This window comes from Zeus faber (assembly GCF_960531495.2).
Source record: "Zeus faber genome assembly, chromosome: 12".
Taxonomy (NCBI): domain Eukaryota; kingdom Metazoa; phylum Chordata; class Actinopteri; order Zeiformes; family Zeidae; genus Zeus; species Zeus faber.
This window is the reverse complement of record NC_137196.1, coordinates 5,710,040-5,736,328: the sequence shown is the minus strand read 5'-3', so window position 1 is coordinate 5,736,328 and position 26,289 is coordinate 5,710,040. Positions and strand designations below refer to the sequence as shown.

Below are 26,289 nucleotides of genomic sequence, written 5' to 3'. Positions count from 1 at the left end.
GAACAGAATAATACAAACAACGTCAGAGGAAAATCATAGGATTGTGAATTTAAAAAACATTGTGAAAAATCTATCTATCTATCTACCTATCTATCTATCTATCTATCTATCTATCTATCTATCTATCTATCTATCTATCTATCTATCTATCTATTTATCTATCTATCTATCTATATATATACAAGGATTATTTTTAGAAGACTTTTTTTTATAGTATTATAAAAATGCTTTTCATAGTTTCTGAGATATTTGACGATTTAATTCAACTCAATCATTAAATGGAAAAGAGTGGGTCGGGAGGCTGCGTTCAAATGAAACTCGGAAATCTGTAATTCAGAGTGGTGTTCTCCACTTCCGAGCCAAATATATTCAATCGCCTCCGTTCGAGAAACTTTTTTGGCAATCTTGTGTGATTTCCATAACCTATAAAACGAATTTCAACACAACATAAAACTGCACACCAGCTAAATCCGACACATGTTCACCGTTTAACCGTGTGTCCGTTCATGTTCCCACGACGTCATACTTGGGCTCGGCAAACTCGAGCGATCTGCCCCGAAATTCCGACTTCCCTTTGGCCCCTTCCAAGCGAGAGGGGGGATCTTTCCGAGCTCCGACGCCGACGGAACGCAGCATTAGGAGACACCCTGCTTCCCCAGAAGGCGTCGGTCGGGTGGAGGTGGTGACGTCACAGTGCTCCACATAGCCGCGCCGGGCCGGGGGCGACCAGCACAAGCTGCCATGGCTTCCACACGGGAAAGGACGCAAATCCCAGTTAAATAACACGCTTTTCTTTGGGGGAGAAGCGTTGTATCGAATATCCGACACATCGAAGAGCTGACCCGGGGCGTGTTTGAACAGCGGGGCCGCCACCACCCTCTCTCCTCCACACCCACACCCATACAGAATTCCAGGATCTACTTCAGGTTTCAGTGTAAATTTTTCCATTCGGGAGCCGCGGGGAAAGATGGCGGACCCGGCGGAGTGCACCATCAAAGTGATGTGCCGCTTCAGGCCCCTGAACGGCTCCGAGGTGACCCGGGGGGACAAGTACATCCCCAAGTTCCAAGTGGACGAGACCGTGATCATCGGGGTAAAGTTTCTATCTTTTGGATTGATTCGATTTCTCTCGATCGTTAAAGACCAGACCACGGGAGCGGAGTCCCCCCAGGCTAACCTGGTTAGCACCGTTAGCTAGCGCTGGTGTTAGCCTCTCCGCTGCGTTGTCTCGTTCGGTCCGGCCCGTCCCGGTGAACCAGCGCTGGTACCGTGTGCCACCTAGTCCCCGCGTTAATTATTTTCCACCGCCCTCTCTGTTGTGAATAACATTTGGCTGTGGCTCAAAATTTAAAATACAATAAATGAACAAAGTTCAAAAAGTGGAGGGACTCGCTGCGGGCTGTGGCGTCAGATTGGCGGCTAAAGGAGCTGTCATTCAACAATAGCACAAACAACCTGCCGCTGTCTGATTAGACTCGCAAGTCTCACAAAGACACGGCAGTTTGTTTTAGGCTCTCATTTGATGGTGGATATTGGTACAGTTTGTTTCCTTCTTAACGGTGGTATTAATTCATATACTGCGCCAACGTAGCGTAGGATGACCGGTGGACTTGACGATGACTAACGCGAAGCGCTCGCTAGGCCAGCTGGGAGCTGACAGATTAGCTGGCCTCGGCTAGTCGGATAGCCCAGCAACTAGCTGAATCACAATCTCTTCATTAGGCCGAGTCCATGTCGTTACACACGGAATTTGTCTGGGTGTGGTGCGTTGCCATGGAGACACTTCGCTTAATAAAATATTAATAGATATAAAGATCGAAGTAAATATACACAATATGGTTCCGCGCATAGGACAAATAAAAGCCTATGGCAGGGGCTAAGTGACTATGGTTGTTAGTATGGCTGAGTATAAATATGCACATAGATGGATGGATGGGACTAACCTGGTCAAATAAAGTAAATAGATATCATCCCTAGAGTGAAATTGCGGTGTTACAGCAGCTTACATCAAAACAACAGTCAAGCTTATTTATATTGCTCTTAATCACAGTTCAGTCCCAAAGGGTTTTCACAGGCCCATATTTCACGCTATGCTTTAATGGTGAAGAAATAACAATAGAGGAACACTAAAAATGTCAATACACCAAAAAAACAACAACAAGAATTAACAATATTTATCAACAATTCAGTCCGTCAAGCCTAGGGAATTTAATTGGCAGTCACAATCACAACTTTTTATTTGACGATTAATTGCCATACAAATAATTGGGAATAGCAATTGAATTGTCTTATTTGTTTATTAATTTTAGGCCACTACAATGGTGTAATAATACATGTCTAATTTTTATGGAAGAGCTATATATTGACATTGAACTTTTGTGCATTAAAATTCAGGTGAGTTATTTGGCTTCAACCTAAGTCATGGAAATTCACCCAATTCACATAGTATTTACAACACATCTAGCATTACTTTAAAATACACCTTAAATTTGAATGGCAACACATTTGGAAATAGGGATCAGGCTCAACATTGTCAATGATTTACCCTTTATAATTTTGATACAAGCTTGTGCACTACGTCATAATAGCCTCAAGTTCTCTACGATGGACACAGACCAACAAGTGCAATTAATAATAGGGAATTTAAGTGCTCTATGTTTTTGTTTTACCTGATCTTATCATTCACTGCATTGTCTGGGCTGTACTGATTTTGAGACTGAACGCTCATCACTTGATAAACAGAATGGCACTGGCCCTGCTCCATTATGACAAAGGAAGGAAATGCCTTTACTCTTGGCGGTACCATGCTACTTCCAGATAGTTAAGAACTGTTAAGCTCTTAAGACTATGGAACGCCATTTGAGTCACTATAAGCTACATAAATAAATACATATGTCTATGAAATAAATCCTGATATAAATAAACGAGGAAAAAATATATATAAATTCGTAAATACAGATCAGTAAATAAATAGTTTCTTATTTAAAAAAAGGATGTTTTTCACAAGACAATTTTTCTTCATTTCAGGGGGACTTTTATTTCATGATTCCACATTTATTTATTTAAGGGGACTTTTATTTCATAATGCCACATTTCCATTCCTTATATGCAAATGAATGCGGCGTGTTTATCTCAGATTTAGAGCCGACGGGGGGGGGGGGCGTGCTGCCGTTGGCGCTCTCCTACTCAAAGGTTGGAGTAGGAGTGGTTGCTTGGAGCTGGTCCTCACATCCCCATACCTCCTCGGTTGGAGCCAGGAGCCGCTAGGGAACGAGCCGCTCACGGTGGAGGGCCACCACCCGGTTCTGCTTGACAAACGCACCCTGTACTCCACAACCGACAGCTGGCAAGGGCCAGCCCACTGGCTCGACAGCTCGGGGCAGAGGCCCTTCTTTCTCTCTGGACAGTAGATTCACACCATGGTCCCGTTACCCAGCAGTGGGAGTCGTAGGCCTGCTTCTGTGGGCACCCGGTATTACTCTTTGCACTCCAGCAGCGCTTATGTTTGGACACAAACTCCATACCACAGTCAACTTGGTGTTTGGGCTGCCCCAGAGCCGGAGATACAAAGGGAACCTGGCCTAGGCTACCCCCACAACCTCTGTGAAAGGCTGTGGGAGGTACACGGGATGACCAGGCCCTAACTGACGTTAGATCCCGACATAAGCAGGCCTATGACTCCTGCTCCCTGATATTTAGAAAAACATCCTTTTTAAAATAAAAAAAATAAATATATTTTTTGAACTATATTTACTCACATATATTTATTGCCTCATTTATTTAATTCAGGATTTATTTCATAGTTGTTTTATTTATTAATTGATCTAATATTGACTCAAATTTGCGTTCCATAAAAGACAGTAGAAACAGTAGATTCTGCATTAGATGATGACCAAGTTGAGAGATGAATTGAGTTGTCTAAAGTTATGAAGCTGTGTTAATGGTTGACTCAAATGTCAAGTTACCTCTTGTTTCCAATGTGAATTGCAACAGACTTCTTTCAAACAAAATTGTTAAATGAAATGTGGTTAAATGGGCAACAATCCATCCTGTTATTCATGGACTTTGGCTCCTGAAGAATAGTTTACACACACAATAAAGAAGCATCAAGAGCTTTTTCATGAGGCAGTATAAACATCCTTTGTTGTGAACTTAACCTCCTATTTAGCTTAAGGCACTGGGATACAGTAGTCCTTTTCTTTTCGTGACCCACAAAATAAACAGCGACATTAGGATTGATTTACTTATTCAATAGTTCTACTATTCCATATATTAGACCTGAGCTGGAGCTATTAGCAAGCTTTGTGCTAGCCACGCAGGAAATTGGCCAGCCCAATTCAAAATGCCAGTCATAGTGCCAAAATGCCAGTGCACATTGTCAAAGATCCAAGTGTTCAGGATAAGAGGCCCCGGTAGCTTCTGCTAGCTCAGCTGTTGTGGAACTATCACGCTAGCCCTACTCATAAGCAGTGGCAGCATAGGCCTTCTGGGTAATCCCCTGTGTTCTATCTCCTGGTTACCAGCTGTTCTACCAATCAGACAGCAAGCTGAGAGCGGGCCGATCTCTCGGGGTGGGGTGGGTGATTATTATGATGATGTATGTTGTTTTGCAGATGCTCTTATCCAGGATGTCTGACTCGCTTAGCTCCTGGTTTTATCTATTCGAAACAATCTAGGGCGTGGACCCCGTGTTAGAATCTTAAAGCCCAACCACAGTGGTTCACTACTTCACTTATGGTGAAGTCTACCACAATGCTTGTGCAAAGTATTACCATCAGAAGCTTCCATTGTTTATTTTGTGCCAGCGTTTTTGCTCTAGTGATCTTGGTTCCTCCTAGAACTGGTGTAGACTTCAGTCAGTTGTGGAACATTTGAAAGACCTTAAAGCCATGTTCCATTGGAGGATCGGCCACAATTTCATTACGTATACAGATTCTGAATCTTTTTACTTTTCCGGTCTGACTCAGTGGAAAGTAAAGGTCAGGACACAGGACTTATTTCATTCTTCATGAGAGGCAGCAGGCAGAGCTCGACATTAACCTTTTGAGGCACTTGTCCATCGGACGACTACATTTACCTTTTAGTTTTCCAGGCCTACAAGTCACATTTTTGGGGGGAAAAATGCCAATTTACTTGTTAAATTTTGTTTGCAAATTCAACAACAAACAAACAGTTGAAAGCATCTGGTGTCAACATATAAATTATTCAATTTATGAATTGTATTAAAGTAGCTGGATATATGTAACGTTTTCACCTCAATAAAAAAAAATTGTATTCATTTAGATTGCATATAACAATTGGCAATGCAGAGTGATACCAATGAATGTTCAAATGAGCCACTAGGTGACTTTCTTGTGCTATATTATTTCTCTCATAGCAAACCTATGTTTAAATGCTATATGGCTATTGTAGTTTTTATTTGAGCCATTTTGTAGTTCTTAAGAGCTGCCTTTAGAGCTCACTTATCACACACTTAAAACAACTTAAAATAGCCAAGTAATGAGTGGCACATAATGTGATGTGCTGGGTGATATGACCAAAATTAAAACACGATAAAATATTTCATACCCTTCGATGGCTTTTCCGTTACCACCTGACTAAGGCTTCCATAAATTAACAAATATGAGGAAGACTAAATTATCAAGCCTATTTTATTGGGACATCAAAGAAAAAATATCGCGAAATTTCCCTGAACAATTTGAAGAGACGTTTTTTTTTTTTTTTTTTATGACTTTTTACTTGTCTGGTGGGGCAAGTACATTTGTCTTCCACGTGTTTAAAAAAAAAAAATAATAATAATAAAATAAGGCCTTACTTTTATTAAATATTTGGCCAATATGGGTATTGGTTCATCTCTATCTGCCATGCAATGATAGGAGGATGGAAGGGAGATTGTTCATGTGTAGTTAAGTTTTCCACCTAGATTGGCTGGGACATGTTTGGTTGGTTAATTATTCATGAACTCATTTCCATCCCCTTTGTTGTGCACCGATTACATCTGCCTTGTAGTTTATCAGTGGTGTAAAGGAACGTAGTTGATCGCTTTGGCACAAATGTGAACCGCAGATTAATTGCAAAATTTAACCATCCAAGTGAAATACAGTTTTTCAAGCGCTTTTCCTCTTCAAAGTAAAAATTCCTAAATCTGGATGCAGAGTTACAGTGAAAAGAAGATAGAGAAGAAGAATCTTTAATCATCACACAGCACGCTATTTGCACGCTTTTCATGCAAACGCACACATGCTTAGGATGGTGGCCAGTGAAATGGGTCCTCAACGACGGAGGCCTGGTTACATATGTCCATCGCTGGTCAGACAATGATGTTGTTGTGCATGTTTTTGGTGGGGGTCCTTACTGATGTTACATGGAGAAAACCCCATGTGAGCACAGGGAGAACATGCAAACTCCACACAGAAAGGCCCCTAACTGGGAGACAGATGCATGCTGTGTTTTACTCTGAAGCACAATGATTGGTTTATGGTATATCGCGCAATAATTCCTGCTACTTTACGACATGTCGTGAATGAGCTGTGGATACAGCCAATGTCATCGCTATGCGTCTGTGCGTCCATCATATTGAAGCGTTTGAGAACTGCTAGTAAACAAATACAATGTCTATTGAGAGATGCAGACTTAATTATGAACTGATTTTCATGAAATTTGGTTTGTTATAAATGTGATAAATTGAACATGATACTAGGTACTTAATGCAATTTTATTTATTTTCATTCACTACCATGTTTAAAGGAAGAAGGTATCATGCTTGCCTCATATTGCATTTTAATTTAACAATTGAGTATTGATTGATTATTAAGATTTTATTTCAACATTAAACAACAACGTTTCTTGCTTTAAGTGTTTTACAGAATAAATGGAAAGCAAAGTTATGTATTTTTATTTTTATTTTTTTCCCATCTGAAAAATGATCTGATCGGTGACCAGAAACCGTGATACGATCCGAACTGTGAATTTTGTGATCTATTGCACCGCTGTAGTTTATGCTCTCACAACCTCCATTTGCATAACGTGGACTGGGAGGCTCTGGAAGAGCACCGCTGTTTTATTATGATGAAAAGTCCCTGGTAATACCTTTTTATCTGGGTGAGGTCTCGAACCTGACTAGATTTCCTGACTGTTCTTAACCAGAGAGCAAGATGCCCACGAGGCCTTTTAAAATTAACGAGGAGATGCCATTTTTACTTGGTTACAGAAAAAATCGCTAACTAGAGGTCATACATTAAACCGATGGGATCATGTGACTGTCACATGTCCTTGACTTTTATTCCTTTTCGAAGTGCTACGGTTTAGATAAAATGCTTCCTTTCCCCTGTTCTATAGGACTACAGCTCTCAATTTTCTGGCAATATTCACACCAGAGAATGGCCCCATCTGTTCTTTAACTTACCCAACTAGTGCAGTGCCCATTCAAAAAATGGCTGTTGGAGATGGCCGTGGTGGCTCATGGTGAAAAACACCAGGGAAATACACTTTTTCTCACAGGAAAAAAAACACACCCAAGTCTCTATTTTGGATAAACTCCCTGTTCGCTTGTTCTTTTAACGTATTAATATTACACATGTCACGTGTCCACACCAAACATGCCTGCTCTGAAAGGGTGCTTGCTTTAACGGGAAGCCCCGCCCCCCTCTGGCTCACTTTTTATTGAGAGTTTGTTAATATTACACATGTCCCGTGTCCATATTGCACCAAATTCGATACTGCATGTCCTTGGGTCCCCAGCAATACACCCGCCAAATGTGAAGTAGATCAGATGAACAGTTGTCGAAATAATTGAAGGACAGGCATGCATACATACATACATACATACATACAGACAGACATTCCTTCCTTCCTTTATAGTAAGATGTTTGTCATGGGATTGTTGGGTGTGTCGCGCTAGATTACGTTCTACGTTCACAATTCTCGGCTCTCGAGTTTTGGTAATTGCATTTAATCCTATATTGAACTATTTTCATGACGTGTTGATTTGTTTATGATCAATGAATCTCTTTCTTAAGTTTGTTTCTTTGTTGTATATGTTTGTGTGAAAAATCACAGTCATAGTAAAAACTGAGCTATAGGAACACTTCATGATTTCAAGTGTTCACTCCCCTGTCAGGAGCATGGACATTAAGTTTTTCATTTTGATTGTCACGTGCACTGTGCAATATAATATCTGTTCCGTTCATATTTCTTCTAAGTTTTACTGCTGGTATCCACTTGCTGGTATTTTCAACTTTTAATACGGGCCGGTGCTTTTCTTGTATATTACTTGAAAATTGATACTATAGGCTAATAGGAGTTTCCTCTGATTCATCAACACCTCAAGAAGGTGGAGTTTGTTTACGAATAATTGTGTGTGTTAATAAATTGCATAAAAACAGTTTTTTGACAACTTTGTGCGTTTAATCGCAAGTGGCATAAATATAAATTATCTACATACTGGAGATTGTTATGTTGCGTTTGACAAGATTCATTCAGGGAATTAAAATGGCAGAGGTTGAGCTGGGAACAAGGAACTCCTAAAGGGAATACGTTTTGTACAGAGCTGCTGACATGTTGTTGTATGAATTGCAATTAAAAGTGATTATTTTAGTGACGGAAGAATGCATTTCCCTCACTGATCAGACCAGCAATCAGCCAATCATGTTTTTAGAAAATAATGTGCACATATCAGCCCATAAATCATAGGTGAAAGAAATATAGTAACTGCTTTTTGTTGTTAGGTTCTTATTGAGAAACCACAACAGATACGACCAATTAAGTCATTGGTCATTTTGAACTGTATCTCACTAAATGTAACACAGGTTGGTCATATTATTTATATAGATGAGCAACTTTTTGACTCATACAGGAAAGACCTCGGGTGGAGTTTTTATTTTTCTCTTTAAATGGTGCAGGTTGACCTCCCTAAACCGTTGCTAACTGGTGTATAAACGATGATTGGCAAATATGATGAATTGTGGAGGAGTTGAGGGGACGGACTGGCCTGGTGGTTAGTGTGTTTTTCCACTAAATGGGATGACAGGGGTTCATCCCTCTTATGTGGCATTGTCTGCCAAAGCATCCATTAGCTAAGAGATTAACCTCTACCCTTATTGGGGGTGCTGTACTCTACTTCTGAATCCTTACCCACTCCAGAGGCATAATAGGACTTTAACCTTGAGAGATAACATGTCATTGGTTGTCACTCAGGAGTTTAAATGGTTATGATGCAGTTCTTTCAAACCTTTAGCTGGTGTCGTTGCAGCTTCTGTTTAAGATGTGTTGACTTATGTTAGAAAAGTCAAACCAGTAAGGCCTGCTCAGTGAGTGGTGTAGTCATGGTGATGATGCAGAGGGAGAGTTGTATGTCAACATTCTAGTCTTTGAAGGAAGGGCTTCAATGATTTACACAGGTGTTATTATCCAGACATGAACTGTTGTCTTTTCTCAACAAGACATGCCATTTTTTTCCCCTTTATTTATTTATTTATTTATTTATTTTTGGGTTCTTAGTGTGCCCTAAGTGTGGTCCTGGTGCCACTTTAGTAAACTGTTTAATACCTGCTGCAAATAAGCTGTTGACCCGACACCATGAGTCAAGTGATCCTTCAAACCTCTCAAGACACCTGGCCGCCTCAGTGGAACAGCCCAAACGCTTATAGCATCGGTTTTATCACTCTGATCTTCTCCCAAGGATCTGAGCTTCGTCAGTGGTAGAAGAATCGAATTTACCATACAAGCTCTGCAGCGTCACAGATGTGTAACAGAATTCGTAGAACATACAAAAGCCCTCTAAAGATGTCGCTAGAGCGCTGTACCAAACTGCAGCTTAACTCATATTCTTCTAATACAGTGTTTTTATTTGAATGAATATGTTCAGTTGTAGAGTGAAACTATAGTAATGTTTGTGGGTGAAGAGAATTTATTTTAATATCAGTCTTCAAGTTGATAAAAACTTTTTTTTTTTAATATGCTCCTACCCTCTCTTTCTTTCAGGGTAAACCCTACGCCTTTGACAGAGTGTTCCAGTCCAACACGACACAGGAACAAGTGTACAATGCTTGCGCCCAGAAGATTGTCAAAGGTGAGCTGTGACTAGTGTTGGTGCTTCTGGGTGTAAATACTAAAATGAATATACAAAACATTCTGAGATCTTCATTAAGTGGCATCTCATGCCTTGCAGATGTTCTGGAGGGATACAACGGGACAATTTTTGCATACGGCCAGACCTCTTCTGGTAAAACGCACACCATGGAGGTATTGGCCTTTTTTATAAACTGTCAACACTGAAGCACATAAGCAGCCTGAACATATCCATTTGTGGTGTCTAATTTTTAGAAGCCCTCTTTGTTCATTTCCGTGCTGATGTCATTCCGTGTTTCCAGGGAAACCTCCATGACACAGAGGGCATGGGCATCATTCCCAGGATAGTGCAGGACATTTTCAACTACATCTACTCCATGGATGAGAACCTTGAGTTCCACATCAAGGTACCAAACTCGTTATTTTCTCACTTAAACTCCTCCAGTGCTTGTTTGTGTTATTTGCGAGATATGACAAATAATCTTTTTTTCTTTTTTTAAACCCTGAAGGTTTCATATTTTGAAATTTACCTGGACAAGATCCGGGACCTTTTGGATGGTAAGGGCTGTCAATGTTTAGAGAAGGACACTGTCGTATAAAATAAACAGACAGTAAGTGGATATAAAACAATGGTTTTCTGCTTTGCTAGTATCCAAGACCAACCTGTCCGTGCACGAAGACAAAAACCGAGTTCCCTACGTCAAGGTGAGAGATCTAGTAACGGTTAACGTGGGTCAAGCGGTTATCTTCACACTGTATCCAGACAGATGCACTAATATGGCATTCTCTGTCCACAGGGCTGCACTGAGAGGTTTGTTTGTAGCCCAGAGGAGGTTATGGACACCATTGACGAAGGCAAATCCAACAGACATGTAGCGGTTACAAGTAAGATATGCTCCTTGTTCTTAATCCATATGGTGACTTGGTTCAATTTTGCATCCATGCTGTATGTGATGAGCAATAAATTCATATTTTAACCCGATCATTGTGGTGCTGTGGGAATATGTGTTGCATGCTCCACAATTACTTGTGCCCACATCCTGTAAATCATACACATGACTCTTGTAACATGATTAAATGTTAAAATATTATTTCTTTGCCCAATAAAACCCAGTTGCACAACTGACTAGCCAATCTAAGGACGGTGGATTTATTTGTTTTGTTGTTTACAAGTTAATTGTTGTTATTCTCCTAGACATGAACGAGCACAGCTCTAGGAGTCACAGCATCTTCCTGATCAATGTCAAGCAGGAGAACACCCAGACGGAGCAGAAGCTGAGCGGAAAGCTCTACCTGGTGGACTTGGCTGGAAGTGAGAAGGTATCCCCCAGTGCCTTCGGAGCTTAGATAAGATTACACTTTATACGTAATACTGAAGTGTGTATCCCCCACCCCTGTTGTTATGAATTCCAGGTCAGCAAAACAGGCGCAGAAGGCGCTGTACTGGATGAAGCCAAGAACATCAACAAGTCTCTGTCCTCCCTGGGAAACGTCATCTCAGCTCTGGCTGAAGGAACGGTGGGTGACATAGTCCAACACACAGAGAACAAGAGAGTGACCGTGTCCCCGTTGCGCACGGTGCCTTTTAAATTGAAAATAAAAATACATCTAAAATACAAACACAATGTTTTTATTAGCTTTTTTTTAGAGGAACGGGACATGCGGTCGCTCCCTCTCCAATGTCTCCATTAGGCATGTAGAGGGAGATGGGCTTAAATTGCACCCCGATAGCTCCCAAAGAGGACACACAGAGGACCCAAAACGTACTTGCGTTTTTGATCAAAGATATCATTATTTTCGAGGGCTTTAATGCGTTATCAGAATACAGATGAACGGATCCGGGCCTATATACTTCTCCTTTCGACTGCTTCCGTTAGGGGATCATCTGCCTCCAATACCTTCTGTTCTGCGCATCTTCCTCCCTTACACCAACCGCCTGCATGTCCTCCCTCACCACATCCATACACCTTCTCTTTGGCCTTCCTCTTTTCCTCTTGCCTGGCAGCTCCATCCTCAGCATCCTTCTCCCAATGTAACGTTCATCTCTCCTACACACGTGTCCAAACCATCTCAATCTCCCCTCTCACCTTTTCACCAAACTCTCCAACCTTAGCTGTCCCTCTAATGTACTCATTCTTAATCCTGTCCATCCTTGTCACTCCCAATGAAAATAGGAGAAAGATACGGGCCTATATATATTTTTTTATTATTTGTATGCTATTTTAGAGATCATTTTATGAACTAAACCCAGTTGTCCTTAATTATTGTTCATATACTTTTCGCATGTTAACAAATAACTAACAGTTTGTATGAAAACATTTACGCCCCACCTCTATTATTTTATGCTGATTGGCAAAGCAACCATACGTGTAACCATAATGTCACATTGACGAGTGCCGCTGCTATTTGGCTCGGGCAGAGAAAGCGGTGGCGTGTCATACAGAGGATTTCAAGCGGCGCACTCCAAACGATAATGTTAGTTGAAGCCGGGTGTGGTTTCGGAGCACCGGGGCATATTTCATCGGCAGCTCGGGCATGGCACCGAAATCTGCGCTGCGATTCGGTCGGGTAGATACTGGTCGTATAGGAACCAGTGCCATAGTAGTACCGGCCTCAGTCCCAACCCAAACATCCCTTGCATGATCACATTTTGACTCAAAGTGTGTAATGAGAGGAGTGGCTTTTTTTCCACAAATGTGGGTGAAGGAGTGGCTGAGCAAATCACAATATTAATTGGACTGAATTTGCATTATTGGTCACTTTTTGAATCTACTTTTTTATTTTTGTTTTCTGGATCATCGTTCTTAGTTCAGAAGTGATCTAAAGCTCTTTAATTACAGAAGCCAGTCACGCAGCCCACAAACAAATGTTCCTCTAGGCTATTAGACTGTGAATCCCCCCCCCCCCCCAACCTCCAATCAATGGGAGTCTTCAATGTTAACGTTTGCTCTGAGCAGTGTTTGGGTTTCGCTATTTCATGGTTATTATCGCCATTCAGTTTGATCAATGTTGCGTTTGTTTTGGTCTCTCTGTGCTCAGTAAACAACCAGAGGGGATTTGGGATTGATTTATCTGTGATAGTTGCAAACAAGTAATGTATTCTATTGTGCAGAGTTGTCTTTCTCCACTGGAGAATCGTGCCTCGACACTCCAGTTTTTGCGCCTGGCCACTTTTAAAGGCCCACGCTGGTGTAGTCTTTTGCCATTAACCGTAATGATTATTTTTTTAAATCTGTCATTCTATTCAGTATTGCTGTTCAATAACAACTAACCCATAGCAGTTTAATAGCACTTCATTGTAATGTTGTGTATTTTGACATTAGGGTTAGGTGTTGAGGTGGGTGTTGAGGTGGAACTTAATAGCTAATCTTAATATAAAATGGTTTTAATTCTACAAAATCAAATTAAAATGGACAATTTTCCACAGTCAAAATATATTGATATGGGAAGAGTGACACTTGGATTCACAAATCCGTTGATGTACAATGCTCATTCTCTAAATACAAGTACCTAAAGTCAAACAAATTTGATTATGAATAATTAGTCAATTCAGGCTGGGCGATATGTCAATATGATATTAATATGGTACATTACTGTATGAGACTCGATATTATTTGGGATTTTGGCTATCGTAATATTGTGATATAGTTAAATATTGTCTCTTGGTCTGCATAACAATAAGTATTGGACCGTTCTAGCTTTTTTTAATCTATGCCACTGCCTGCTCGATAATAATATCCGCTAAGGGTGCTGTGCGAGGGTTTTTGTGAGGCACAGCTTGTGCGTTCTAATAATTTAAAGAAAAAGTGTGCTCTGATTAAATAAAATATTTTTTTTCCTAAGCATTGGTTTCAACTATGAAAACGTATGAAATTTTTTGTTTATATTTATTCCACTGCATAAAATAATGTTATTTATAAGGATGTGAATTAACATTCTCTAAAACAAATTACGCAATTATAATGTAAGCAAGGCATTTCCCGAAGGAAAAAAATCCTATCCAGTTTTTTAAAATTAAATGTTAAATTGTTTTAAATTTAATATTTTTCTTTCCCCATAGTCTTCTGGTGGCGTGTAGAGCATTTGAATGGTCCAGTTAGAATTCTCATAAAGCTTTGTTCACCGGAAAGATCTAGGCCATCTCTAAATAGTTATTGTCTACTAGCCAAGATTGCATTTAGTGAGGTAGATTTCGAGGGGGGGATGCAGGCGAGAGGTCCTCCTCAATACCCCCCAATAAACACAATTTTGTGTTTTCCTTTACATAAAGATATTTTCACCATAAATTGATGCAGAAAAGGCACAAATTGGTACATAGAAATTCACCGAAATGCAGAAAATCAAGTGTTTGATGTTCAAAATTTCCTTTCAATATCTGCATTACTAATAAGCCTTTTGTGTAAATGTCTTATGAAAGACCCAATAGTCATCTCCAAAATGTAAAATATTGGGACGTCAGTATTGCCCAGCTGTCATCATCATACAGTAGGTTTACCACTGCTTGCCTCAATTGTCCCAATTTGGTGCATTGGGTTTTCTGTATTCTGTTCTAAATGTTTAAAAGTGTGTGTTTGTTTTTAGGCTTACATCCCATACAGAGACAGCAAGATGACCCGTATCCTGCAGGACTCACTGGGCGGAAACTGTCGTACCACCATCGTTATCTGCTGCTCCCCTTCGTCCTACAACGAGGCCGAGACCAAATCCACCCTCATGTTCGGACAAAGGTGGGTGGGAGCTAAGGGAGTTATTTAGGATCTAAATTTGATCTCAAGTTCAAATATTCAGGTCTTTTATGTTTGTTTCTTTCAACCATCCCCGTGATCTTGTTTTAGTTTGGTGCATAAAAGCTCATTGTTGGAGAAAATGTTGAGATGGTGTCATGTAGATGAATGAATTAATGTAATTACTAAGGCTGTAACCATATCCTAGAGTTATAGTGAGACCAGAACGAGACCTGAGAATCGAAACATGCCTTGTGCCATGCATCCAGGGCTAAGACCATTAAGAACACAGTGTGCGTGAATGTGGAGCTGACAGCGGAACAGTGGAAAAAGAAGTACGAAAGGGAGAAGGAGAAGAACAAGACCCTGAGGAACACAGTCACTTGGCTGGAGAATGAGCTCAACCGCTGGAGGAATGGTGAGACTACCACCCCTCCCTGCGTGTGTTCGGTAGACTTATATCTTTTTAAAATCACATGAAAACAAATCAATAATAATAATAATAATAATAAAATAACTAATAAAATCAGGTGAATTAATTTTTATCGTGTCTTTTTTTTAATCAACTATGCTAAAATATGGTATGAAGGAATGAAGCCAAATACGTAATTTTTATTAAATTGATTTGAATTAAATAAACTGTGCAGCTAAATCCCCACGTCTATATTATTATTTTATTTATTTTTGCATATTTAATTAGGATCACTTGTAGAAAAGGCACATACAAAACACTTTTGGCATCAACTCCTGTAAGGAGGAACCAGACTTTGTGAACCCAAATGGTTTATTTGGCTGCTTTTTTGCTGGCACAGGAAATATTAATGTCAATATTACATACCCACACATTTCTATCTTCACATTGTAAGGCTGCTTCCCTCTCCTGCACCACAGGTGAAAGTGTTCCCGTGGAGGAACAGTTCGACAAGGAGAAGGCCAACGCCGAGGTACTGGCGCTGGACAATGTGCCCAATGACAAGCCGGCCTCCACCCCCAACGTGCCGGGCGTCCGCCTCACTGACGTGGAGAAGGACAAGTGTGAGGCAGAGCTGGCTAAGCTCTACAAGCAGATGGACGACAAGGTGAGCCAGCAGGCCGTGGGAGAAAGAGGAGGGAGGGAGGTGTGAAGAAGGTGGAATGTTGAATTCTTATATTGTGTCAGGACGTCGGTTCAAACAGTTAAGGGAGTCTACGATTTAAAGTTGTGATTGAATTAGATGCGGGGTGGGGCTCTCAGCAGTGGTGTACTTGGGGTACTTTTGAATGACTCCCGTCTCCTCTCAGATACTTTGTATTCTTGAAATGACTTTTGAACTCAAAAAGAGAAGACCAATTCAATTTGTTGTTTTTTTTTCTATTTTTTTTTTTTTTCCCCGTTGTCTGAAATGAAAATTGTCTAAAAAGTCCACATAACTGGATTGGGTTTCGCTGTTCTGGTGTCAGCCTCAAGCGCCTGTCCCACTTGTCTCTAGTTTGACTCGCACTTCGAAGTCTCAGTAATTGGCTCAAACTCATGTTTCAGCTTGACTCGGACTTGACCCGGTCTTGCTCCCCCAAAGACTCTGTTGGGTTAGATACTGAACGTCTTAAACTAGGAGCTCATATCTTAGTCAGGCGTCTGTCTTATATTAAAAAATGTTTTGTCTGGTGTTGTTTTGTCTTTGTGTTTTGTCTTTGTCTGGTGTAGTAAGGTTGTTTATTGGGGGTTACTATTGTTCAGACAGCGCATTACCTGTGTCTTCTCTGTCCAGGACGATGAGATCAACCAGCAGAGTCAGCTTGCTGAGAAGCTCAAGCAACAGATGCTAGACCAGGAGGAGGTGAGTGCTTCTGGGAACTGTTTCTTTGTGACCGGTCACGTTGAGTGTGTTTACAGTAAAACTAGGCATCATGGGGATTTTTTACCACGTCGGGTTCTTAGTATATTTTTTAATATATATATATCGTCAGACTGTTTTCACATGTTCCCTTGCTATTCGAGTTACATTTTGTACAATTGCTTAAATATCAGGTCCAAATGTTTGACATTAAGATTCTTATGAGCCTTATCTTGATATCTTGATACATCCAGTGACATTTCTGCTAATAAAATTGAACCAGTACACTCCCTGACTCCCCAAGGTGTTTAAATGCACAAATGAATAATCGGGGGGAAACCTGAATATTCCAGATATAACCAGAATGTTGCTATGCATCCAAAAGCACCCATCGATACATTGGAACAATATGTGTACTCTTTGGTGAAGGGTTTTAAAGTATATTGTTCGCTCCACTACTAGTGTCTCCGATGTCTATGGTCTCAGAAAATTTATGATTAGGAAGTTGCATCCCCCTGTCATTACAGACACTGAAGTGGCATCCTTGGATCAAAGGACCCTCTGTTCAATGGGGTTTGTAACCCAACTTAAGCCAATATTTTAGACGGATTGCTTATTAGTCAACAGGTTTTGATGTAATAATGTGGCAAGACTGTTATAGATCAGTGTGATGCACATTGGCTCTGCTGCTGGCCTGGATTTGTCATTGTATAATCAAACTCTAATGTCTGTCAGGTTATGGCCAGACAGGAGAAGAAGTTGGTCAGTTTCGGCAAATTGATCTCAGTGCTGCAATCAATTCAATGCACTGCTCAGCTCCAACTGCTAAACCCAGAAACCCTGTGAGATCATATCTATACACCTCTCTCTGCCCTATTTTAGCTTCTAGCCTCTTCCCGCCGTGACCATGAGAACCTGCAGGCAGAGCTGAACCGCCTGCAGGCGGAGAACGAGGCCTCCAAGGAGGAGGTGAAGGAGGTTCTGCAGGCCCTGGAGGAGCTGGCTGTCAACTACGACCAGAAGAGCCAGGAGGTGGAGGACAAGACCAAGGAGTTCGAGGCCATCAGCGAGGAACTCAACCAGAAATCGGTAAAACCACCAAGCAACACGCTCGCTCATCTCTCAGGCGTTGGGGCTTGTTGGCCTTTTCAATTTCCCTGTTCTTTTGTGTTTCCTTAACAACACTCTGATCCCTATCCTGCAGTCCATCCTCTCGTCGTTGGACTCTGAGCTCCAGAAGCTGAAAGAGATGTCCAACCATCAAAAGAAGAGGGTCACAGAGATGATGTCCTCGCTGCTCAAAGACCTGGCCGAGATCGGCATCGCTGTGGGCAGCAACGACATCAAGGTACCAGGGCTGTGGCCTCTACAGGTGGAGGTCAGGAAGGGGAAGTCATTGAATGGGATTAATTGGTGCTTACATAGATGATGAATCAATGAGTTCATTATTTAAAAACTAGTAAAGAAAAAACCATGTTTGTTCGAACCAGCATCCTGCCATCTCTGAATTTAAAACGATTTTATGTTTCGGGCTCATAGTTCATCATGTCTATTCATGTTTAAGCCGACACTTCAGTCCCCACTATCGTTACTATAAGCAAGGTTGCACTGTATTAATCTTTTTCTTTTAGAAACTTTTTGAAGTAGGTAAGCAATGGCAAAAGTTAAATTAGGTTCTTTAAGTCACTCTCTTGTCACCCCCCCCAGCAACATGAGGGCAGCGGCGTGATCGACGAGGAGTTCACGGTGGCCCGTCTCTACATCAGCAAGATGAAGTCTGAGGTGAAGACGATGGTGAAACGCTGCAAGCAGCTGGAGAGCACCCAGTCGGAGAGCAACAAGAAGATGGACGAGAATGAGAAGGAGTTGGCTGCCTGTCAGCTCCGCATCTCCCAGGTCAGATGTCAGACCCCACCACAACCACCACCATGAAAGGCATTGTCATGCTAATATGTAGACCTAACTGATTCATTGTGAGTTTTGTAAGTACAAACTAAAAAAACTGGAACATCTCACTTCCCCCCAGGCAGTTCCAGCTGGCAACTCATATGGAGCTTTAGATGAACTTATCTTACTTGGCTTTCTCTGAAAATGTCGTGATTCCTTGTTTTCCATAATCAAAACCCTGGATCAATAAATTCCACAAAGGTTTAATAAGTAATATTCTATTTAATTGTTGTACTAATGCACTGTAGAGCAGCAGGGGGTTCACAAATGTTGTTGATCAATCAAAGTCAGTCCACCCTGCTAATCATACCAGTTTCATTTCTTCATGTTTGTTTCAGTCATTGTTTGTACATCAGAAAGTACTCAGGTGTTTTCCTGGTGGATAACTCTAAAACGCCCCAAACATTTAATGATGATCACCATCGCTCTTGGTGGTTTATTGATGGTCTTTTTTATTTTTTTTGTGTCCCCAGCATGAGGCTAAGATCAAGTCCCTTACAGAATACCTGCAGAATGTGGAGCAGAAGAAGAGGCAGTTGGAGGAGAATGTGGATTCCCTTAATGAGGAGCTGGTCAAGATCAGTGCCCAAGGTAATAGATTGATTTTTAAATCTACTAAATTATTTTCTTCTTTAAAACCCCAAGCAACCCCAAAAGAGAGTGAGTGTGAGTGTGAGAGTGTGTGAAAACTGACAATCTTAATGAGGATGGAATTTGCCAATACCTGGAACCCCCCCCCCCCCCCCCAATCCAGTACAGTCAAAATATGCAAGTGATCCCCTCAGGGTATTTTAATTCTAGTTTTCCAACCTGCTTTGAAAGTGGAACACCTTTTTTTTTTCCCCCAGAACATTTTTCTGACACTGTAAATAAGAGATTGCAATACTGTTTTTAACACCACTGTTCAACCGATAACATTCAATAGCAATTGTAAAAGCACAAGTGCTTCTATAGTTATAAAATAAGACCAGAAACAAGCACACAAAACACTTGTTAATAATCAAGTTATTAACGATTGTTGTTGTCCCTGTAGTACAGTCTAACAGTGCTGTCTTTCCGTGTTGCAGAGAAAGTCCATGCAATGGAGAAGGAAAATGAGATTCAGACTGCCAATGAAGTCAAGGTACGTCCACTCGCTTGTAAAACAGCAACTTGCATCCTCCCTACACTACGCATTTCAATAGATTCTCTCTAATCGGTCCCAAACTAATGTTTTGTAGCCAGACCTCCGTGTTAAACTTACTAACGGAGGTCTTGAAGTTCAAGCAGAATTGTTTGTGAGAAAGGGGCAGAGAGACTGTGGGCTGTGGTGCTACGGGTGGAGCCTGGTGCTACGGGTGGAGCCTGGTGCTCGGGGCGGAGCCTGGTCCTAGTGGCGGAGCCTGCCGCTGGACTCCAACTGTGTGTTGTCCTACTGGCAACAAAGAATTTGCTCTTTGCCACTTATAGTCTAGCGAAATGAGGAGATGACAATGACAAGTTTGACTAATTCAAAATAATTTGGATGTTTCCCAATTTTGAGCTTCTTTTCTTCCAAGAAAAGTAACCATAATGTTTTACAAGGTTAAGCTTCCATGTTTTTTCTCGTTAGCATAGCTAAACAAAAAAATGTGAACATGAAAATTTTAGTTTCTATCCAGACAGAAAAACAAACCAGAGGTGCCATTTCCAGGGTGTGTGCTTTCGAGCCGATCGAATGGCCTCCTCTGCCTGAGAGCCAAACCAACTAGTCAAAGTCTGAAATGTCGTGTACAGTTGGCCTTCTTATGTCGTTCAAAGTTTTTTCTTTTGTTTGTTTTTTTTGGGGGGGGGTTTTATACCTGTAGAGGTGCCCCGCTCTCTATTTCCTGTCCTTTTTATATTTGTTGGCGCTCTCTAAACTCTGGAAATGCCTATAAATGTATGTTGTTCAGGTATATATGTTTATTTGTAAAGCCATTTATCACATCAATCCCTAAGGCTTCACAGGTCCACATTCATTCTTTGTCTACTTAGTAGAAGAAACAAATAAATTATTTGGTATGGGATTGTAGTTGTAATGAAAAGGAGGTTCACACAAAATATGACACACTGAGACACCTTTGTGTCCAATCAAAACATATTTACCTTTTTTTTTTTTTTTTTTTTACAACTTGGATTTACCTAGGTTCTTGTTGCTCCTTTATTAATAGTCATTTTATCTGTTTTTAAATTTGTGTGTGTGTGTGTGTGTGTGTGTGTGTGTGTGTGTGTGTGTGTGTGTGTGTGTGTGTGTGTGTGTGTGTGTGTGTGTGTGTGTGTGTGTGTGTGTGTGTGTGTGTGTGTGTGTGTGTGTGTGTGTGTGTGTAGGAGGCTGTGGAGAAGCAGATCCACTCCCACCGTGAGGCCCACCAGAAGCAGATCAGCAGCCTGAGGGATGAGCTAGACAATAAGGAGAAGCTTATCACAGAGCTCCAGGAGTAAGAGACAGGCCACTGCCAAAGATGATTCTGGATTTGTCTAAAAGTGACCCTCCAAGCTGGTATGTCCCCCACTCACCGTAAAATAAACCCATGTCTTTCCAGTCTGAACCAGAAGATCATGTTGGAGCAGGAGAGGCTGAGGGTGGAGCATGAGAAGCTCAAGTCTACTGACCAGGAGAAGAGCCGCAAGCTGCACGAACTCACGTAGGAACACACACAACTGGAGTGTGTGTGTGTGTGTGTGTGTGTGTGTGTGTGTGTGTGTGTGTGTGTGTGTGTGTGTGTGTGTGTGTGTGTGTGTGTGTGTGTGTGTGTGTGTGTGAGATTTATTTTCTGTGTTTCTGTATCCCAGTGTGATGCAGGATAGGAGGGAGCAGGCACGACAGGACCTGAAGGGACTAGAGGAGACAGTGGTGAGTCCAGTGAAAGCCAAATGCAGTGGTCCACTGGTACTAGGGTGATCTCATGTTAGATACGAGTCTTGAATAGGGTGTCGAAACCTGCCAACCTGCTCGCATTTTGTGCACCAACTATGCAGTTCTTAGTCAAAATACGCAAGACGTAACGCTGCATTTTGAGGTAAAATGGGAAGTGAGGGAGTTATAATAAAGCACAAAGTAATGTTAACATATAAATCCTGACATGCACTGATCGATTGGCTGGTGACCGGAATTGGTCGGTTTTCACCGGCCGATCAGTGTCAGATATATCCAATTCTGTGCCGGCCAAATTTAGAAGCCCTATACTGTGCTAATATACTGTACCGGTAAAAATGCTCCAATCTCAAACCCGATGCGTGGGTGATGCTCCAAAAAGAGAGCGAAAAAAAGAACATGCCAGCTCTTTAGATGTACTTCAAGGTAAACAAGAAGATTAGACCAATTATTTATTTATCACTTGTCAATATTCTAACATTGTGCAGTCTGTTTCTACTGCTGTCACAGCAGAGCTCCGCTAGTGATGAAAAGTATGAGTCCTTTTTTGAGACTTGGTTCTTGACGAGTCACTCAGTAAAACGAGTCGTTCGATTTAATTCACTTGGTTTAATGCACGATGAGTGAAGGAGGACTTCCAGTGAACGAAAGTGAGAAGAGTCTGTTATTTATTTTATTAATTTTTTTGTAATGAATGCAATTTATTTGCAAAGTACCATATAAATATAATTTAAGTGTATATTTACATAAAGTGTAAGATATTTTCATTTGAAGTTTGAACTGGACATTTCCATGTTAGTTATATGTTGTGTACTACTAAAGCTGAGGTTGCATTATACTAAAACTTGACGACAGTCTCATATTACATTTTATTGGAACTCAGTGACGGTTTCATGTTCTATTATTGTTCCATAGTGAATAATGAACAATAATAAACAGTGTCAATATCAGCAATCACACTCTTGTGGTAACTGACAATTGCAGTGGTAGTCCATATGTGCAGCTGTCCTATCACATGAGCGTAATCAATTCATGGGATGTATTTGTCAATGACTTACAGCAGATCGGAAATTGGGGGGGAATCTGAAATAGGAATCGGCCAAGAAAATTGCAATCGGTGCATCTCTAGTTGGTAAACATGTTCGGTAACTTTACGAGATGATTCACTTCAAGGGGTATATCCTCATGAGATTATTTTCTATACTGTATATAATTAGCCATAGTAGCCAGCATACGATGTGATGAGCCCCATTATGAGATGCCGACGGTGTGAATAACTGATTAAGTAATTTTGCTGCAGTAATTAAACTGAGACTCAACTCAAAATATTTTCCCAGGGTTGGCAGGTCTGCTTCTACAGCAAGTAAAATCAGCAGTGTTTTTGTTTTTAGATGTTTTGTTATGTGTATATATTATGAGTGGCTTGGTTTTCTGCTTTTGGAACAAAATGACTCTAAGGAAAAAATTATGTATATATTGTAATGTTAATATATCGAATAAGCCCGAACTAACATCTGTTCACCGAATAATATTGTTCAGTAAAACGTTCAATCTCTTAATTTGTATTCCTATTTTGACAGACTCTACAAATGGTACCTTATTCTCAAATAATCTACAGAGAAGACACAGTTGACGTGTCGCGCCTGGGTTACATTTCTTGTGTACTCTTAACTGGTGTGATCTCTCTACCCAGGCCAAGGAGCTGCAGACCTTGCACAACCTGAGGAAACTCTTTGTCCAGGACCTGGCCACCAGAGTGAAAAAGGTGAACCGCATTATGAAGTCTCTATTAAAGCTGGAGCTTTGCTAAGAAGGAAAACATGCGGAGACTCTGGGAAGGAATCTAGCTCACTTTACTCCTGGTACCGGGTACAGGTTCATGGGCTCATTGATGCATGTGGGGAGCAAAGTCTAGCCCATCTGGTCCAATCCCACAGAAGAGTTACTGTAGCAGAAATTGATTAAAAAGTTAATGCTGCTATGAAAGAATGGTGTCAGAACACACAATTCTTTGCAGCTTGCTGCGTATGGGGCTGCGTAGCCACTGTCCACCACCGAAAGTGCCTACAATGGGCATGTGAGCGTCAGAACTGGACCATGAAGCAATGGAAGAAGATGGCCTGTTCTGATGAATCACGTTTTCTTCGACGTCATGTGGATGACTGGTGTTAGGGTCCTATCTGAAGACCCTTGTTTTTTGCTGCATCATGATTTTAGTTTAAACCAATTGCAGAATAAGTCAAATACTGGAAATAAGAGCTACAAATGTGATTACGTCACATTACTTTTGTTTTTTTGCTCTACTTATCAAAACATTGGCACAGTAGTAGACCAGATATCCTTTCTTCACTAATTGTGTTATTGCCTGCTGTTTACCTGCTGCTCAGAGCGCCGAGATGGACTCTGACGACACTGGGGGCAGTGCGGCTCAGAAACAGAAGATCTCCTTTCTTGAGAACAATCTTGAGCAGCTCACCAAGGTTCACAAACAGGTAGGTCATACAACTGTCACAAAGGAATTTACGGTTTCAAAAGAATGGTTTTCAGTGACAGCCGTGCCCGTTAGAACCACATTTGACGCTTGGTTTTATACAACTCATCCAGGCGTCTAAATATGAAATGGTAAATGACAATACGTACTGCGTAACTACTCTTCAGAAAACTAGGAGTCTGGTCTTTTGAGCCACAGACTAACTGCTCTGGAGTGTTGCCAAGATGGCATCCAAGTTTTCTCAACAGGACTTTGATTTGATACAAGTTGTCAAAATTGAGTCTCGGATTGGCACTCGACTCCCCTGAAGAAGGCAGGGGTCGAGAACTGGAGTTGATCCCTGGGTGCGGTCACGCGGCAGCCCACTGCTCCTAGATAGGAAGGATAGTAGGACGGGTCAAATGCAGGGGACTCGTTTCCCCGTGGGGATTAGAAGTGTATAAAATTTAAAAAATAAAAGCAATAGACTGTAATCGTAGAAAAAAAAAAAAATCCTATCATTCCATGGGTAAATGTGGCTGAATTGCTGGGCTCCCTGTGACATCCACAAGTGTAATTATTCTTGTTTTTTATATATATCTTTTATACAAGAAAACCTTGACGTGTGTGTGTTGTCCAGCTGGTGCGTGATAATGCAGACCTGCGCTGTGAGCTTCCTAAACTGGAGAAGCGTCTTCGCGCTACAGCTGAGCGGGTCAAGGCCCTGGAGTCTGCTCTGAAGGAGGCCAAGGAGAACGCAGTGCGCGACCGCAAGCGCTACCAGCAGGAGGTGGACCGCATCAAGGAGGCCGTGCGGGCCAAGAACATGGCCAGGAGGGGACATTCGGCCCAGATCGGTAAGTAGAGAGACATGGTGGGGCAAACAAATCAACCTAACAAGCTCAGGAGTATTAGAGCTCCTGTTTTGATGCAATGACAGTTCCTGAGTTTTTTCAGATTTATTTAACTCTAGATCAAGGAAAAGTGTTAAATTATTCTCTGATTATACTATAATCACCAAGTTATGAAGTAAACAATAGACAACACCTTCCATTTTGCTTCTCATACTGTTTTTACACCAAAATTACCGTTTCTATTTAGGTTTTTTTAAATGCATTTTTTTAACTGTTTTTAAACCATGATCTGATGATACATGGTTATTACTTTCTATTTACGAGCCAACCTCCAGACGGGGCAAAAATTTGCGTGTCTACCCAGATGTCACGTTTCCATCACTGTCGATTGGAGCTGGAGCCGATAAATATCCTTGACTACTGCAGAGTCCTTTGTTCCAGGAATGAATGCCAATTGTAATCTTTCCCACAAGACAAAAGCCAGAGATGTTGACGGGTTTTTTTATGCAGTGGAAAAGAGGTGATATGATATTCTTCATTCGCTTCAAAAGCGAATGAAGAATATCATAACTTAACTGGCAGTGCTTGATCTAAGTACATATGTAGTACTGCTTCTCCTTAAACTCTCTCTCTCTCTTTCTTTCTTTCTTTCTTTCTTTCTTTCTTTCTTTCTTTCTTTCCCTCCCTCCAACCCCCCAGCCAAACCAATCCGGCCCGGACAGCAGCCTGTCGCGTCCCCCACCCACCCCAACATCAACCGAAGCGGAGGGGGCTTCTACCAGAACAGTCAGACGGTGTCCATCAGGGGAGGGGGCACTGGCAAGCAGGACAAGACGTGAGTGGAGTGCTTAAACTGACTTTTAATATTTTTAACCCACAGAAGACAATCCATAAATGTGTACTATTGATCTAAAAATATCTCACTATCCACAGACATGATTATTTTTTATTTCTATTGTGTAAAGTCATCCACGAAAATAGAGCGATTTGCAAATATGCATAACTTACTCTGTAATGCGTATACAGAGTGTACCCCAGGTCCCCGTGCAAATTGGACCAGGGCAGACACAGTGAGTAACAGCGTCTGCGGCGCTGGGAAGCAGCGAGGTTGGAGCGGAGGAGCCCTGTAAAGCTGGCGTACTTGGTTACTTACTGCGCCTTCCCTGTTCCACCTTATGGACGGGACGGGGCCCCCTTGTCCCTGGCACGACCCTCGGTTGGGGCGCACTGTGCTCAGTGCGCCCCAACCAAGTCGCCTCGCTCTGGGCAGGGACCGGCCCATATACACTCGGCGCAAAGAGACAGTGCTGAAGTCGGCCACCCACCTGACCCGTCTTGAAACGTGAACCAATAAGGCTGTGAGAACCACGCTCCATTCATTATATATAACAGATGGAGATGTTGAATGAAATAAAAGTTCCCTGAAATGAATAAAAGTAGTCTTGAAAAACATCCCATTTTAAAGAAAATATTCATTAGTTTATTGAACTATAGTTACTCATTTATATTTACATTCATTTATAGATTTATTCCCTAT

The 26,289-nt window shown here is 41.4% G+C and overlaps 1 protein-coding gene across 1 annotated transcript in view; it reads left to right on the top strand.

Annotated features, from left to right (window-relative positions):
• Nucleotides 1-729: 729 nt before the first annotated feature.
• Nucleotides 730-26,289, top strand: part of LOC307238099 (kinesin-1 heavy chain) — a 28,911-nt gene continuing 3,351 nt past the window's right edge. Inside the window, exons 1-25 of the mRNA XM_080010955.1 lie at nt 730-1,093; nt 9,982-10,069; nt 10,169-10,242; nt 10,371-10,475; nt 10,578-10,626; nt 10,718-10,773; nt 10,866-10,953; nt 11,264-11,388; nt 11,482-11,586; nt 14,650-14,795; nt 15,062-15,210; nt 15,684-15,871; nt 16,541-16,609; nt 17,489-17,695; nt 17,811-17,954; nt 18,314-18,502; nt 19,027-19,144; nt 19,621-19,676; nt 20,882-20,991; nt 21,097-21,198; nt 21,347-21,407; nt 23,122-23,193; nt 23,816-23,920; nt 24,539-24,755; nt 25,452-25,587. Of these exons, the coding sequence (XP_079867081.1) occupies nt 968-1,093; nt 9,982-10,069; nt 10,169-10,242; nt 10,371-10,475; nt 10,578-10,626; nt 10,718-10,773; nt 10,866-10,953; nt 11,264-11,388; nt 11,482-11,586; nt 14,650-14,795; nt 15,062-15,210; nt 15,684-15,871; nt 16,541-16,609; nt 17,489-17,695; nt 17,811-17,954; nt 18,314-18,502; nt 19,027-19,144; nt 19,621-19,676; nt 20,882-20,991; nt 21,097-21,198; nt 21,347-21,407; nt 23,122-23,193; nt 23,816-23,920; nt 24,539-24,755; nt 25,452-25,587 (2,885 nt within the window). The 5' untranslated portion in view covers nt 730-967. The remainder of the gene's footprint in view (nt 1,094-9,981; nt 10,070-10,168; nt 10,243-10,370; nt 10,476-10,577; nt 10,627-10,717; nt 10,774-10,865; nt 10,954-11,263; nt 11,389-11,481; nt 11,587-14,649; nt 14,796-15,061; nt 15,211-15,683; nt 15,872-16,540; nt 16,610-17,488; nt 17,696-17,810; nt 17,955-18,313; nt 18,503-19,026; nt 19,145-19,620; nt 19,677-20,881; nt 20,992-21,096; nt 21,199-21,346; nt 21,408-23,121; nt 23,194-23,815; nt 23,921-24,538; nt 24,756-25,451; nt 25,588-26,289) is intronic.